The sequence below is a fragment of the Phaseolus vulgaris genome, chromosome 8 (genome assembly GCF_000499845.2).
Source record: "Phaseolus vulgaris cultivar G19833 chromosome 8, P. vulgaris v2.0, whole genome shotgun sequence".
In the NCBI taxonomy this organism is placed as follows: Eukaryota; Viridiplantae; Streptophyta; class Magnoliopsida; order Fabales; family Fabaceae; genus Phaseolus; species Phaseolus vulgaris.
In genome coordinates, this window is record NC_023752.2 from 7,322,286 (window position 1) to 7,338,549 (window position 16,264).

The 16,264-nt window shown below is 28.3% G+C and overlaps 2 protein-coding genes across 6 annotated transcripts; one reads left to right on the forward strand and one right to left on the reverse strand.

Moving 5' to 3' along the window:
* Positions 1-7,773: 7,773 nt before the first annotated feature.
* On the reverse strand, positions 7,774-8,802 carry LOC137823704 (uncharacterized). Its single transcript, XM_068628931.1, has 2 exons — positions 8,389-8,802; positions 7,774-8,130 (listed from the first exon to the last, which is right to left on the reverse strand). Exons 1-2 carry the CDS (start codon positions 8,800-8,802, stop codon positions 7,774-7,776), a joined length of 771 nt encoding a protein of 256 aa, XP_068485032.1.
* A 1,518-nt stretch (positions 8,803-10,320) lies between these two features.
* On the forward strand, positions 10,321-15,152 carry LOC137825635 (AT-hook motif nuclear-localized protein 7-like). Of its 5 annotated transcripts, XM_068631356.1 has the most exons (7): positions 10,411-10,480; positions 10,617-10,701; positions 11,522-11,932; positions 12,487-12,542; positions 13,612-13,743; positions 14,127-14,288; positions 14,505-15,152. In XM_068631356.1, exons 3-7 carry the CDS (start codon positions 11,572-11,574, stop codon positions 14,790-14,792), a joined length of 999 nt encoding a protein of 332 aa, XP_068487457.1. In that variant the 5' UTR covers positions 10,411-10,480; positions 10,617-10,701; positions 11,522-11,571; the 3' UTR covers positions 14,793-15,152. The 5 variants fall into 5 exon arrangements, with proteins under 5 accessions (XP_068487458.1, XP_068487457.1, XP_068487461.1 ...); XM_068631357.1 differs by lacking the exon at positions 10,617-10,701 and having other exon boundaries at positions 10,321-10,427; XM_068631360.1 differs by lacking the exon at positions 10,617-10,701.
* Positions 15,153-16,264: the final 1,112 nt, after the last annotated feature.

The following is a 16,264-nucleotide window of genomic DNA, read 5'->3' on the forward strand; positions in this document are numbered from 1 at the left end:
ATTTATTAATAATAGAAACTAATTCAAATACCAATAATTTTGTTAGTTTTTAAAATAATATATGATTTAGTCAATATAAAAAAATATTTTTTTTTCTTTAAACTTGATTTCTATTTAATGATTTTTTAGTAATGTATTAAATTTGTTATTATTTTAATTTTATTAAATATTATATATTTTCTTATAATTTAAGAAATTATGAGAAAATATTAAATAAAAAATATTTGTAAAGATAAAAAATAATTAATTATTATATTAACTAAATTATATACTATTTTATAAAATAAAAAATTGCTGTTATATAAAATAATTTTTGTTATTAATAAAAATTTAACTAGTTTCTAATTAATTAACAAAGTTTTAATCACCAACTACATTAAATACCAACTTTTTTGGTTCTTTCTAAATTAATTATATATTAAAATGAATTTTTTTAATATAAATATATATAACAATTACTAAGGAATAAACATGTCTTAAATTATATTAATTATAAACAAAATTTAAAAAAAAATCAATAAAATTAAAGTTTTTCAGTAAAATTGTATTTTTTTTACCATATTAAAAATAAAATATATCCTTGTTGTACTAAATTAGTTATTTAACCAATAAACTATTTTGCAGGATTAGATAAAATACTATATAGTGATCACTATTTGTTTTAAAACTGTAAGACTAAGTATTTAACATCTTAATTAAAAACTAAAAACTATGTTTATTTATATTTTTATTGTGTTTATCTGTAGAAGTTTCTATTGTCATTACTTTTGTCTACCATTGATTCTTGTTAACTACTGTGAATTACCTTTTCAAAATTTTATTTACTAAATACTTAAATAAAAAATTGTCATTCCATCTAAATAATGCCATTTGAGTCTTACCTGAATCAAGTAAATATGAAAGATTGTTTTTATTGAATATTTGGAAGAGTATGATTTTAATGAAAGAAATAGAAAATAAGTTTAAGTTAATGTTGACATATTCTAAAGTAGTAGTAATTTAAGACATAACCATGGCTAATATTTAAGAGAGAAACATAATTTCTATATTGATTTATTTCAAGTACTAGAGTTGCATTCAATTCTTAAAAACCTCACTAAGACACAATTTTATCTGAATAATTGTCTTACATGTGTTTTCAAGAAATTTTTTTCGAAGTATTTTTCAAGCTTTTACATCCTCCCAGAAAATAAAAGAAAGCACTACAAACCACAAAGTGTTTTAAACTAAGAAATATAAATGAAGCTCAAATTTCTAACAAATATTTGAAAGTGAGAATATAAAACTTCTTTAACAATAAACAAGGTTTTTTTTTTTTCAAAGAAAGATTTGTAGATGATTCTTGTTGTTTTCTTGTTTGTGAAAATTTGTTCGCAAATTTTCAAAAGGTAGTTGTCGAGAAATGTTAAAGGTATTTTTAAAAGGTATCATTTAAGATTTGATGATGATAGATTATTATGATTGGCTTGCTTTTTAGTTGGGAGGTTAGTTGTGATTTTAGATGACAAATTGGTACTTCTTAGTATTAATACTTTTTAACCTTTCTTTTTCTCTGTTTTTTTAGGTAGGAAAACTGTGATTTGTTCTCTGTTTGACTAATGTAGATTGATTTGTGTTTAATTTTATTTATTTATTATTGATAAAAAAAATGATAAATTGGTGTGTATTAGAGAATATTAGATATTCTATTCAATTGTGTCTTTTATAAAAGTTATACTTAAATAAAATAAAATAAGAATTTTTTTTTAGAGAATTTCGAGTTTTAAGAGTTTGATACTCTTTTTTCTATATTTTTATGTTTGATAGTTTGTTTAAGTGTTGAATATCCTTACATTTATTTTTAAGAGGATTTTTTCAAACTTCATTCCTCACCTTGTCCATTGTTTTTTATTTTAATTTATTACATGTTTTAATGAACTTGTTCGAAAGTAATAATGGAGTTTTAAATGAGCTTATAGATCATTCTACAAGGTGAGGTGAGATTTCACCGATTTAAAAATATAATTATAATTTTCAAATACAAAATTATTTCTCAAATATAATTTTGTATATTTAACTGTAAAAATATACATCATGTTTACTTAATATATAATTTTATACTAAATAAAAACATATCACCATTCATAAGTATCGAAACATTAAAAACCTACACTTCATATATATATATATATAATCTTTACTTAACTTATATAGCTTATTTATTATTATCATATTTTTACAAAAACTGTAAAACTGATTCACAAACTTTTAGATAAAAATGCGAATTAAATAAGCCAAGGTAAAAAAACCACAATTTGAATGAAATTGTAAGTTTGGTGTGATCTTTATTTACATGAATCCTAAAACGAAAAATTGAATAAACTAGTATAATAATTATAAAAACAACAAGTGAATGAAAGGTAGTCATTCAAAGGTATAAATTCTTCAAAGATATAAATTCATCAATAAAGTATATTTTTTTTATCAAAATGGGTAAGTTGTGTCATACGATTTTACTTGAAGAAGTGGTCTAGGACCAACATGAGTTCGGTATTAATATTGAACCAGACCAAAGTCATATAATGGTTGTACCACTTACATTTAAAACCTATAGCAAAGAAATTGTTAGACTATTGCACGACTTTGCTTGATTGAATAATTAGTGTTAACTAAAATTATGTCAACATTGCACGACTACAGTATAGAATAATATAACTAAAATCATGTCACTGATGCACAACTTTAATTTTGATGTACAATTTTTAGACCTAACTGAGACAATACCTATCAAGTCCATAAATTTCAAAGTCAAGACCAAGAGAAAACTTAACTTGCAATAACAATTTTGACACAAAACTAATAGCAAAAAAATCTATATGCAAGTTGTTAAGGTGTGGTCAAATTAGGGATCCATTCTCATTCTTCGATGCAAATATTGTATATCCATTAGATAGAATGCAAATGTAGTATTAGTAAAGGGAAAGATTGGAATTTTGTTTCATTTGTGTAATTAATTATCAATCTTTAATAATTTAATTTCTTTAGTTATCATGCTTCATCTTTCATATTAGTTAAAAACAAATTAGGTCAACAAAAATGTCTCTGTTTCCACTATAATACTAATATTAAGCCTAGAGATACTAAATTTCACTGTTTCAACAAAATAATGCAAAAGAAATTAAAGATAATATAATTGCACTTAGTGCATGGAATTTGAAGTTGTGTATGTATTATATGACTTCAGTGTAAAATAATTACAAAGTTGTATTTAAGTGACATAACTTTAATTAATAATAATTACTCAATTAAACAAAGTTATGTAAAGATTTAACGATTTTTTTTTTTTATAGATTTTGAATGAAAGTTGTACAACCATGTCGTGATTTTGGTCTAGCTCAATATTATCACTAAACTTGTGTTGGTCCTAAACAAATCTTTCAAGCAAAGTCATACCCTTGTGGTACAACTTACCTATTTTAAAAATATATATTCATTTTTATTATATTGAAAAGAAATTACATCATTTCAATGCACTGATGATTATTGATTAATACAAATGATAGTTAATTTAAAAATTATCAAAATGGCATATAAAATGAAATGAAGAGAGTAATACCACTAAAAAAAATCATTGAAAACTAATTTTAAGTAACAAAATAATTAGTTAATATCTGACTAAATTAAAACCATTTTATAAATTAAAAAAATTATTGGTCTATAAAGTAGTTTTTATTATTAATAAAAATTTATAAAATAGTTTTTAAATTGGTATCCAATCATTAATTACCAAAATTTTAGTTACTTACTTGATATTATAAATTAGTCTTTTAGAGACTAATTTGTAATATAAAATACCAGTAGCGAAAATCTTTATAATTAATTTAGATACTAATTTAAAAATCATTTTATAATTTTTTATTAATAATAAAAACCACTTTAAATATCAATAATTGTTTAGTCTTTAAATATAATATCTAATTTAATTAATTTATTTTTTATCTTTAAATTTAATTATTATTTAATAATTTTTTTATATTACAACAAGTTCTTGTATTATAATGAATAAAAAGAGGTAAATATTAATAGAATTTTGAGCCATATTCAAGAAAACCTAACTTGACTATTTACATAGTATTTTCTATATTAGATTTATATGAATTAATTGTCCAACTTTGATGATAATGTTTAATGTTTTGAAATGTTCATGTTATTAAAAACCTATATGTATTGAATAAGTCATGTGGAGTGTAATGATACACTTGATATGTTTGAAGTACACTATCGAGATTGGATATCAATTATATGTAATTATTTTGCCTATATTTGTTTCGGAAATATATATCTAATAAATATTTTTTTTACAAACTTAAAGAACTTATTTTTTGGTAAAAAAGGGGATTTTTTTTTAAATGAAGTGAAAAATATATTTAAAAAAGTTGGTTTCCTCGAAAAAGTTAATAATATTAGCAATATGAAATAAATAGCATCTTAAATTTGTTGATGAAGTGGCATGTAAGATGAGGATTGTCCTTCCCAAGAAAAAGTGATTTTTGTGAAAGTTTCACGGGTAAGGTAAGTACTGTTTGGGTCTTTCCCAAGGGAAGAGGGAGCCACCTATGTACACTGTCACGTGCCACTCTATCCTTTCAGATTTCAACTATCATGCATCTTTTCTTTACATCATAAATACCACCGTTACATAACATTGCCATGTGTCATGTTACATAGCAAACAATTTTTTTTTAAATAAATTAAAATATAAGAAAATCAATTACACGTGTCACCATTTATTTCATATTTTTTTTTCTAGCTAGCTCCAGACACACATCTCACGTCAAGACACACATCACATATCGTCTCACATCAAGACATGTGCATATCATTTCACATCCTGCTTAAACTTTAAGAATGAACGCTAGAGTCATAAGTCATATTGCTTGAGTGTCATGTCCAACACTCAAAGGATATGCTTTTAGATGAGAGAAAATAATCTCAGTCTTTCCTCTCACTCAAGTTGCAAGTCGTTGTTTAAGCTATACAACATGTTGTTTGAGCGACTAACACATTGCTTAAGCGACATAAGATGTTTATTGTAATTAATGCATATTTTTTAGGTATCGCTTGAGCGACCACATGTCACTCGAGCGACATGTGGCTCCATAGTAACTTAAATTCGTATTTCACATTAATTATCTACATTTTCAATGACAAAACCACTTGATCACATTTAGATTTTTACGAAAGCATGCTTCAAAAATAATAATACCCTTCATATTCAATATAGATAACCTATTTCTTCATTTCACATTCAATAACACATGTATATACTAAATTCATGCACAAATACTACATTATCAATATATATGACTCATGACTCATCTAACAACCATTACATAGTTAAGAAGTAAAACAATATCATGTTACATGGATTAGAACGCTTTTTATCCAAAAATATTTTCCCAACCTTCCAATAAACTCTATCAACCTATGTAAGCTTCCAAAAGTTTATTCTTACATTGACTACACTTCCTCATAACACTCAAACTAAAATCTTCTATAAAAACCAAATTTCTTCATTGTTGTTTGAATTTTAAGTGAGATTGTGTTGCTCAAACAAATTTTATATAGTGAAATTAGATAAAGTATATATATATATATATATGAGTATAATAGATAAAAAGATTTAAAAATCTTATTCGAATAGTGATGTGTATTAATAATGATAAGACATGAACAATATCGATTAATGATAAGTTGTGAATTACTAAATGTGATTGATTATAGTTATGTTGTGCATGTGAATGAGTGATATAATATAAAAATATTATTAAGATGTGGTATAAATACTAATTTAGATAATTTAATGAAATATCAACACCTCAATGCTACCTTTAGACATTGAGATTGAAATAAAGTAACTAAACAGTAAGAAATTTAAAATCAACTATATGAATTGAGTTTGTTTCTGTATTATTATTTGTATAATTATTCTCATGTTAATTATATTATATATTTAATACAACAAATATATTTATAGGTGGTGGAGTAAGAAGAAGCTAATAGATTATTTAGTATTTGATGATATATATATGACATGGTTTTAAAATTATATAGGAAAAGTGTATAATAACTTTAAATATAATGAACGACTTACATTTTTAATATTGACTTTTTAGAATGTCAAAATTATAGTATTAATATTTATTATTTTACGAAATTATAATATATAAATATTATTATAATATAATTCATAAATATATGATAGTTATATTACATGATTGTGATAACATTTCTTTTTCGGTAATGAATTAATTAAATAAATAAAGGGAACATTTTAAGGGTGTTCCTAACCCATATACAAAAAACTCTTACTGAGATTACATTCACAGTCCACCAAGAGTGCCACTAACACTCAGACACCACCAAAAAACGTGGTTCAAAATTATCTCCTATGTGACCTGCTTTAAAACAACACACTAAAACATGGAAAAAAAAAATAAATATCAAAGCATGTATGTTTTGCTGTGAAAATCCATAATCTCTCTACTGAATAATCTAAAAAAAACAATATTTTTTCGTGGCTTATAACTATTCCAATCATTCTTCATGGTTCGTCCTTATTATACTCAGTTCCCACAAAGCTAACTTCAACAAATTTTTAACAAAAACGTGAGCTTTAGGTCACTCTAGTGGGAAAGACTGAGCTTTTCCTTCAATCTACAAGATTGGTTATCATAACCTTGCCCACATCAGCTTCATCAGTCTGTCCCCAGCAGATGCATAACTAGACCAAGAATACCAACCTTTGACCTGTGTTCTTCAAATGCTTCAACCTGCACCAAAAATCAGTACTTCTTTCCTTTGAGTCTACACTTTTCCTTTGTCTTGTGTTCTTCAAGTGATTCAACCTGTACCAAATAACACTACCTTCCAAACCTTTCAACTGATTCAACTTACAATACATACGCATGACATTAATCAAAGAATAAGATCATTTGACAGATTTTGCAATAAAACCAAGAAATCATGTATTTAATTGATAAAACAGTGATTATACCTACCTACATTTATTTTGTTGCCATATTAATACATGTTGAAGGGGATAAAATCCAGTCAGAGAAGGAAAACTTAACTTTTCTTACTTTATGTTTCATCCACACCCATGATTGTACTTGTGCCATAGTAAAGATTTCCTATGCATCTATCTTTGCTTGGTTAAAAATAACCTTGTTTCTATGCTTCCAAATGCACCAAACCACTGAGACCCAAAAACTTTTCCATAAATTGTTGCCTTCTTGGTTAAAGCATATACAAGAGTATTGTTCAAAATGATGAATCAATTCATTGTGATTTACCGAGCTAATTCCTATCCAATTAAAGCACATGTTCCATATCTTGGTTGTTACATCACATGTAATAAGAATGTGTGAAGTTGACTCCTCCTCCCTTCCACATAATACACATAGAGTATCCCCCAATATCACACCCCTTTTATGCAAATTCATCTTAGTTGATATCCTATCTGATAGGGCCCTCCACACATAAAACTGAGTTTTGATGGCATAACCTTTAATTTCCAAAGATGTTCAAATACCACTGGTACCCCCCAGAGGTATGGTTAATTATCTTATTGTAAGCAGATTTTACCGAGAATGTGTATGATGGATAATCATTCCCTAACCTTCTGTCCTCTTTGATTGGGCATAATGACACTTGTGATATGTTTTCCATAAAATCCTCTAACATAATTCTTTCCCACTCAAACCATTCTCTTCTCCAGCTAAATTTCCACTCTCATCCATGTGTAGACCAATTTCCGAAGTTCTCAATAGTTTTGTCTTTAAGATCAGAGTTATTATATATTCTTTCATACCTTCCTTTGAGTTGGCCATTGGCTAACCACTCATCTTCCCAGAATTTGATCTTGTCTCCAGATCCAAGTTGCCAGACCATATTTGAATTGATCCAATTATCCTCTTGGTCTGAGATGTTGACTTTGGATAAATCATTCCACCATCTAGATTTATACCTAATTCGATTCGATGTAAATGAGTTTGTCATGCTCCACAATCCATACTTTGATTCAAGAACATCCTTCCAAAGACCCTTCTCAGCGGATCCCATTCTCCATATCCATTTTGCCAAGAGTGCCTAATTGAATAAATCAATACATCTAATACCTAACCCTCCATCCTCTTTCGCTTTACATATGTTCTCCCAACTAGTCCAGGCTATTTTCCTCCCTTCTGTTCCCCATCCCCACAGGAATTTCCTCTGTAATTTTGTGATCTCCTTACTCACTCCAACCGGAACTTTAAAAAATGATAGAAAGAATAGGGGTATGGCATTGATGACAAATTTTATAAAGCAAACTCTTCCCGCAAAGGAAAGGTTTCTCCCTTTCCATACCGAGAGTTTCTTTCTTATCTTTGATAGCACTGGTTCCCAGAAGGAGCACCTAGCCTGATTACCTCCAATAGGTAGACCTAAGTATGTAAATGGTATATCCATTAGACTGCAATGAAGAATCTCCGAATACATTTTTACCTCATACTTATCTACTCCAATTGCTCCAATTTTACTTTTGTGGAAGTTTACTCTAAGACCAGAGCTTAATTCGAAACATCTTAACATAGCCTTTATGCACAAGATATTCTGTACATTTGATTCGCATATGAAGAGGGTGTCATCAGCAAATTGTAGTAGATTCACCTCCACCTTTTTGTCCCCGACTTTTAACCCTGAGAATAAATTTTTTCTTGTCACTTGTTTTACTAGTCCAACCAGGCCTTGTGCAACAATCAGAAACAAAAATGGTGCCATCGGATCCCCCTGTCTGAGGCCTCCAGACGGTTTGAATTCTTTTGTCGGGCTACCGTTTACCAATATCGATATAGTAGTTGATTCAAGGCATGCTCTAATCCATTGTATCCATTTTCCACAAAATTGATTGTGATAACATATAAACTATATATGTTAGCATTTTATACTTTACAAAAGTTGGTGTGTGTATCAATGATATGCAGTTGAATTTTTTTTACTTAATTTAATTAAATATTAATGATAATACGTTAAATTTTAAATTAAATAAAAATGTAAGAATAGTATGAACATTGCATTAGAATAAATAACAAATACGCAAAGTTATTACTTTAAAATTTAAATTTGACACGATTTACCTTTGACCCTTAAAAATGGCTTGTTTCAATTTTTAATGTTTTTAAAATATATTAATTAATTTCAGAAAACTTACGACATACGTTTTAAAACTAAAAAAAGAAAATATTAGTGTTGTAAATTCAATACTCATGCACCATCAAACACGCAACTGAATTTAATACTTATGTTCAAGAAAAATAAAATTATAATTTTTATCTTTTTTTAGTTTTTCCTCAATTTTTTTATTTTCTTAATTTTGACCTATATATTTTGAAAATAGAAAATTTTATTCAAATAATCAATTTTATATACATTTAATTTTATTTTAGTTAAAATGTAAACCTAATATATTACATAAAATAATTTAATAGTTAAAATAAAAATAAACATATTCAAAATTAGAGGTTAGACTAAAATAAATTTAAAAATTAGAAATATAGTTTAATAAAAACATTAAATCATATATATATATATATAACTGTTTGTTCTTTTTATTTTAATAAAGTAAAATTATTTTTCATATAAAGCTGCAAGTGTTGGATGGCCAACCTTCCTGTGGCCGGTAACCTGATTTGGAAAATAATTTTAGTTTATTGAAATAAAAAATAGAACAGTTATTATATATAAATATATATATTATTTATTATTCCTGATATGAGAATCCTTCTTATAATATTATTTATTCCTTATATATATTATTTATCATATTAGTCCCTAGTAAAAACAGAATTAAATAATGATAAGATTTATGCAGAGATGAAATTCTTTTCAATTGAATTGTACTTTCAGTTTAATTTTTATATAATGGAAATTTTTATAGTATTAAATAAATGAAAATTATTTTATACATTTTAAATATATGATAATTTATGATTAAATAATTATATTCACATGTTTTTATGGGATATGGCAATTCTTCAAAATAAGGTTTTACATGTTTACCTACTTTATTGCCATTGATATTTTTTTTTCTCGATTATTATTATTTAATTTGTGATGACTACGGTTTTAATAAAGCTTAAATAAATACGGCTTTTTAGTCTTTTAAAAGTTTCGTTTAAAATTAATAAATATGCATATTGTTGAAAATTACGATAGAAGTATACTAAAATAATTATTATATATTATAGTTTATATATTTTAACATTATTATCTTAAACATACAATAATTGTTGTTATTATTATTATTATTTTAATTGCAGTATTTATTTAGAGCTTTACCATACTTTCCCATTAAAAAAATTTCAACTTTCAATTGAAGTACTTTGGAAAACCCATCCAGCCAACAGGTTTTTTCCAACTCTTGAAATTTCCAAGTTGTTTTCAATTTTCGGAGCAAACGGTTTTTCACTTTTTCTCTGCTCTTTTCTTTTTCTGTGTTTCATTTTTCTTTTTTCTTTTAATTTTAACTTTCTGGGTTGAGTGAGCAAGTTAAGTTCTGGAGAGAGCTGAAAAAAAATCTTAATACAATATTACAGCTTCAGAAGAGTCTTGCTGAAGTCTGTGGAATCTTTGTGACTGGGCATGATCTTTGCATTCTGAACAGTACTCAATTTTATGTTGGTATGTAAAAAACATATTTTTTAATTATTTTAAATTTCCCTTTTGTGAGCTGAATTTTTTCTTGAGTTTCAGCTTTCTGTCTTTTAAAAGTTTAGGTAAATGCTGGGTACGAAGCAGGTTTATGCAAAAGGGTGTTTTTCTTATGTTTTATAAAAAGTCTTTTTAGTATTTTTGGTTGGTTTTGTTTTGTTTTGAGTTCGGAGCTAACAAATATTAGAAGTAAATGATTGGTTTTTTAACCAAATTTTTCATGATGATTTAGTTTGAGTTAGTTATTTTCAAACATGTTTTCATAATTATCTTACCATGTTAGTCTCAAAATTTTAATAACATAGCAAAACAGTCACTGTTTTTTTTTTTTCATTTCTTTTAATGGCTATTCTTCGTCCTTTTTGTTACAAATCGAATTTCTGGTTTCAGTACTTGAAAGTTGAATAATTGATAACAGAGCAAGTACCCATTTTTCCTACATGGAAACAGAAAAGGAAAAGAAAGCTCTGTAAGAAAATAACTGCATATTTTTTCATATGATGTTCTACTCAAAACCTAGAGTACTGTGATTTATGCGTTTCAATTCATGGCTACAGTTTTGAATGGATCTGCTATTACAACTGAAAAACTTCTAAAGAAACAAAAGTTTGTGTCTTCTGCTTTTTTTTCCTTAGTTTGTTGGAATCCTTTGATGGGTTTTCACTTTGGCTTCCTAGCATGTTCAAGAAGGTTCAAACTTTTGGTTTTGCCAAAGTACTCTATTGCAATTGCATGTTCTCTCTAATGGGCCATTTTGTGTCCTCTAACCATGACTGATTTCTACATGCAGATGTTGGTTTGATTGAGTGGAGTAAGGAAAGGGAAGAGTTTGATATATGCATGGAAGGAAGAGAAGGGATCAGTTCTGGGGTTACAGTGATAGGGGCAGAAGCTCCATCAGCCTATCATATGGCACCAAGGAGTGAAGCACCAAGTCAGGGTGGTCCTCCTGTGCCTGAAGCACCACCTGCAGCTATTGGTGTGTCACCAGTGAGTGTGGCATTGGATGTAACATCAATCAAGAAGAAAAGGGGCAGACCAAGAAAATATGGGCCAGATGGGTTGGTGAATATGGCATTGTCACCCATGCCAATCTCATCTTCTGCCCCATTTTCTAACAATAACTTTTCATCTGGGAAGAGAGGGAGACCGCGGGGGATGGATTACAAGCTGCCAAAGAAACTTGGAGTGGATTATCTTGGTAATGGGATTTGATGCTTCTAATACTCACATGCATTGCTACTCATGTTTTTCTTCTTAGCCTTAAGGGTGAATTTGGTAGTATCTTTCTATGTTTGACAGGGAAATTACTTTACTTGCTTCTTCAAGTTTGCTTCTTGTCAAACTTTTAGACAAAATCTTAATATTCTGCTGTCTGCAACGCATTAGCTACCATGCTTGAATACATGAAAAAATCTCTGCTTTTTATTTGCAAATAGTTAAAAGAACTCATCTTTTTTGTTCTGGGGACTTTTTTTGAGAGTGGTGAAATAATTTGTTTCCATGAATAGAAAGGTGTTTTCTACGTTAGTAAGTTAGTGTGGAATTGCTCTAACCACAATATTAAGGTTTTGTTGGTCTCTATAACCACATGAACTGCATTTGCCTCGATTCTTAAGGTTTTAGATGTCTCTTCGTAATTCATAGTATATGTATTTTTTTATATAATGTATTATTTAACTGCTGTTTTTGAAAATTATAATTAATTAAGTTTCAACTAATTTCTATTAACATCTATTGTTGCTATTTCTGTAGGTGGCTCTGATGGTACAAGCTTTATGCCCCATATCATTACTGTCAATAGTGGCGAGGTATGCTTTGAGGGAAGGGAAAAACATTTATTTTATTTCATTTGATAGCTTTAAATTTCTCTTTTAAATGATCATGTATTTCATAACCTTGAGGGTCTGAATTGAAATATATACGTTTTTAGATTTCTGTCATTTACTAACCTTGCAAATAAAGGTAATATGGCTCGAGGAATTATGTTTTGTTTCCTTGATCTATTTGTTTGTATGAATTGCAATGAATCAATGATAACATGGTTTAAATTTTTGTTTTTCTCTGATACCATAGTTATGTTTGGTATTGAAAGAGATTGGGAGAACATAAATTCTGTTAATTGTGTAAAATGAAATCGAACTAACTATAACAGAATTACATCATGTGCTTATCTACTAAGATCTAAGTAACTAACTATATGAGAGTAACTAACAAAATTGACTAAGTTGGTATATATATGAATAGACTAATATACTGCTATACAAGGTAAAATAACAAGGAGAAAACTATACTCCAATAGTTATATACATTTTTTTTTGTTCTTGTGCTAATAATAGTTGCATATTAACTAATGTTGCATGCTTATATTATTTTGCTATGAAGTGTGTTTTCTTCTTAAGAAAAATGATTTTGTTTATTAGTTAAATTGGGTGTATAATATGTAACAAGGACGAAATAAAAGATCTATATTGTATCCTTAAAACATTTTTCCGAAGGGCCAAACATCCTGTTCAGTTTCTTTTCATGATTGGATTGACCCTCTTTCTTAAGTCAAGGTTTTTTAACTCAAGTTTCATGTATCTGTTGCTACACTTCGGTTCTAGATCTACAGTGTGGTTTGATGAACAAACATAGTTGTATGTGATTATATTTTCACATGTTATGTCAAAGCATATTTAGCTGTAGTTATTAAATTTCAAAACAAAAAATGTGTAAAGAGACAAGTTTCAAGTGTTTTGCATATTCCTTATCTCCATTAGACAAGGAAAAACCTTTATTTTGATATTCCCTTAACATGCATCATGTATTGTAATGTAATGTTTCCTGCAGAATAGACAACTGAATACTGTTATTTGTTTTGCACTGTTGTTGTTTCAGGACATAGCAATGAAGATTATATCTTTTTCTCAACAAGGACCACGTGCTATATGCATCTTATCTGCTAGTGGTGTAATTTCAAATGTTACACTTCGTCAGCCTGATTCTTCTGGGGGAACTTTGACCTATGAGGTGCTGCAGCAAATCATTTCATTAGTAGATGTTTTATTTTATGAGTTTTAAACTTGCCTTTTTGTAATTAAATTTTCAATTTGTTTCTGTCTCACTTGTCATGTTTTTGGAAAACAGGAATTTAGTAGGCATTAGATGCACTCTATCACCCTTTTATCATATTAAAATTAAAATACCTGCTCTGGTAAGGACTTTTGATATAGGAGAAACAAATCTTTGGTTTATAATTATGTCTTGATGGCAATTTGCAATTTGCAATATTGTATATGTTAACCATTCACATAGGAATTGTACCTTTTCATTTTATTAGAGATACTAGGTTCATCATGAAGACGAAGGGTGCTATAAAATGTATGTTTACTTTTCTTTTTCCATTTCTCTAGGGCCGTTTCGAGATACTTTCCTTGTCTGGATCATTCATGCCTACGGAAAACCAAGGAACAAGAAGCAGGTCTGGAGGGATGAGTGTTTCATTGTCAAGTCCAGATGGTCGCGTTGTAGGTGGTGGAGTTGCTGGTCTACTTGTAGCAGCAGGTCCTGTGCAGGTGAAAATTCTTCACTCAACCCTCTATGTTATTCTCAATGATGCATGTGATCATGTGCTTGGTTTGAGTTCTAAGGACTAAGGTTGAATTCAAAAAAGTCTTCCAAGATATCATATTTTCTGTGTTGTTCTTGAAGACTTCATCAAGAAGTTAGACATTACATTTTATTTCTCAAGGTTCAAATGAAGGATCACTTGGATTCCTTGATGTTATCAGGTGGTGGTGGGAAGCTTTTTGCCGAGCAACCAGCAAGATCAGAAGCCAAAGAAGCCAAAGTCTGATTATGCATCAGCTACTGTTACCCCTCTCATTGCAGTGTCTTCTGCACCACCCTCTACCAATGGTGAAAAGGAGCTTGTCATGGGTGGACACATAATGCACAACTTAGGAACAAACCTTGCTTCTCCCTCGGCCTTTCGCCGGGAAAACTGGGTTAACATGCACTCGATGACAGACTCGATGAAGTCAGCCACTGATATTAACATATCCTTGCCTGATAGTTAAGTAGATGATTAACCTGCAGTTCCGGATTCTCTTGTGTTGCTGACAACATTCATGACTGAGCTATTTGTTTAATGTTTCCAAAGGTGTTCTTTGTGCGTAGTTTCCACTTGTTTCAAAACCTATTATCTACTGTCTATGACCATAGGATGAAGTAGTTGACTAGTGATATAAGTTGCAGCTAGGTTTCTACAATTTTCTTTGCCTACCAGAGCATCTGATTCTACGGCTGATTAGGTAGATGCTGCAATATGCAGTATTATGAGTAGGCTAATTCGTATGTAATCAAAATTTACTTTGCTTATTTTACAACTCAATTTGTTGGAGCTTTTATGTTCATCTATTCACTTGATATTGTCACTATACTTGCTTTAAATAAGGTAAATGTTGTATATATTTGGAATTTCTAGACTTGGAAAGAATGCATAAATGTAGACTAATGTAGGTAAGTGTTGGTATTTTCTTATGGGGAAGATATCAAACTTTATTTATGATAACACTTTGTCAAAAGAAATAAATAGGAAAACTGAAAATTGTTATAAGTAAAAGTTAGTTGAAAGTAATAAATAGAAGAACTGAGGCACTTGTGAATACAACTTTAAAGATTCAACAAAGAGGGCAATCTCCCTCCCTACTTTGGTTTTGAATTTTAGATAGTCCACCAAAATGATCCTGCCACCTGTGGAAAATAGCACATTGGATACGTTATAATTAACCCATTTGTCTTTTGAAAATGATATCTGTTAGACATTTTGGATAACAATTTAAGGGTTCATAATTTGGCCTTTGACTTTGTTTACATTAGTAGGTTTGATTTCTAGGATAAAATTGACTGATTTTGTATTGTTAAGAATCGAATCCATCTTTATTAATGAAAAGTAAGATATTAATTAGTCTTTAGAGTAATCAATAATTTAAAACTTTGTATTTTTATTTATTTGAGAGCTAAATTCAAGTTTTAAAAAAATATAAAGATAAATATTTGAAAGGTTGAAAACTAGAATTAATAGATAAATTTTGGTTTTAATGTGCAAGAATATGGAAATCTTCTTTACATCTTGCAACCTGAGTTGTATTAGTGAGCTTAGAAGACTCAATTCGTATAGATTTTTATACTAAATCAATTAAAATGAGGATTGAAATTCATGTTTAAGATGAAAGTTTTATTTAAACTTCTTATTTAAAAGTAGCTTGGAAGAAGCCCTATGATTCTTTTGTGCGAAGGGGCTTATAAGAAAATGATATATAAGAAGACGGTAAGAAAAATGGTAATTCCTTATTCTTTTGTGTGTATTTACACCAATCCTTATATAGAAAATATATAAAAGTGTATGAAGACTTTCTCTCTCCAAATTACAAATTACAAATTACAAGCTAATTATGTAGTGATTAACTAATCATGAGATTCTATCATTATCAAATTAATTGCGTATAATCATGTATAATTGTATATAATTTGATATTCATTATTTTCT

What these genes read in the sequence shown, in the direction of transcription:
- LOC137823704 (XM_068628931.1), bottom strand. Translation starts at nt 8,802, where the DNA reads ATGGCACCATTTTTGTTTCTGATTGTTGCACAAGGCCTGGTTGGACTA. An exon ending in AGATAAGAAAGAAACTCTCG is followed by an intron (nt 8,131 to 8,388) that starts GTATGGAAAGGG and finishes TTATTCAATTAG; the next exon opens with GCACTCTTGGCAAAATGGAT.
- LOC137825635 (XM_068631357.1), top strand. Translation starts at nt 11,572, where the DNA reads ATGGAAGGAAGAGAAGGGATCAGTTCTGGGGTTACAGTGATAGGGGCA. An exon ending in TTACTGTCAATAGTGGCGAG is followed by an intron (nt 12,543 to 13,611) that starts GTATGCTTTGAG and finishes TTGTTGTTTCAG; the next exon opens with GACATAGCAATGAAGATTAT. An exon ending in TAGCAGCAGGTCCTGTGCAG is followed by an intron (nt 14,289 to 14,504) that starts GTGAAAATTCTT and finishes TGATGTTATCAG; the next exon opens with GTGGTGGTGGGAAGCTTTTT.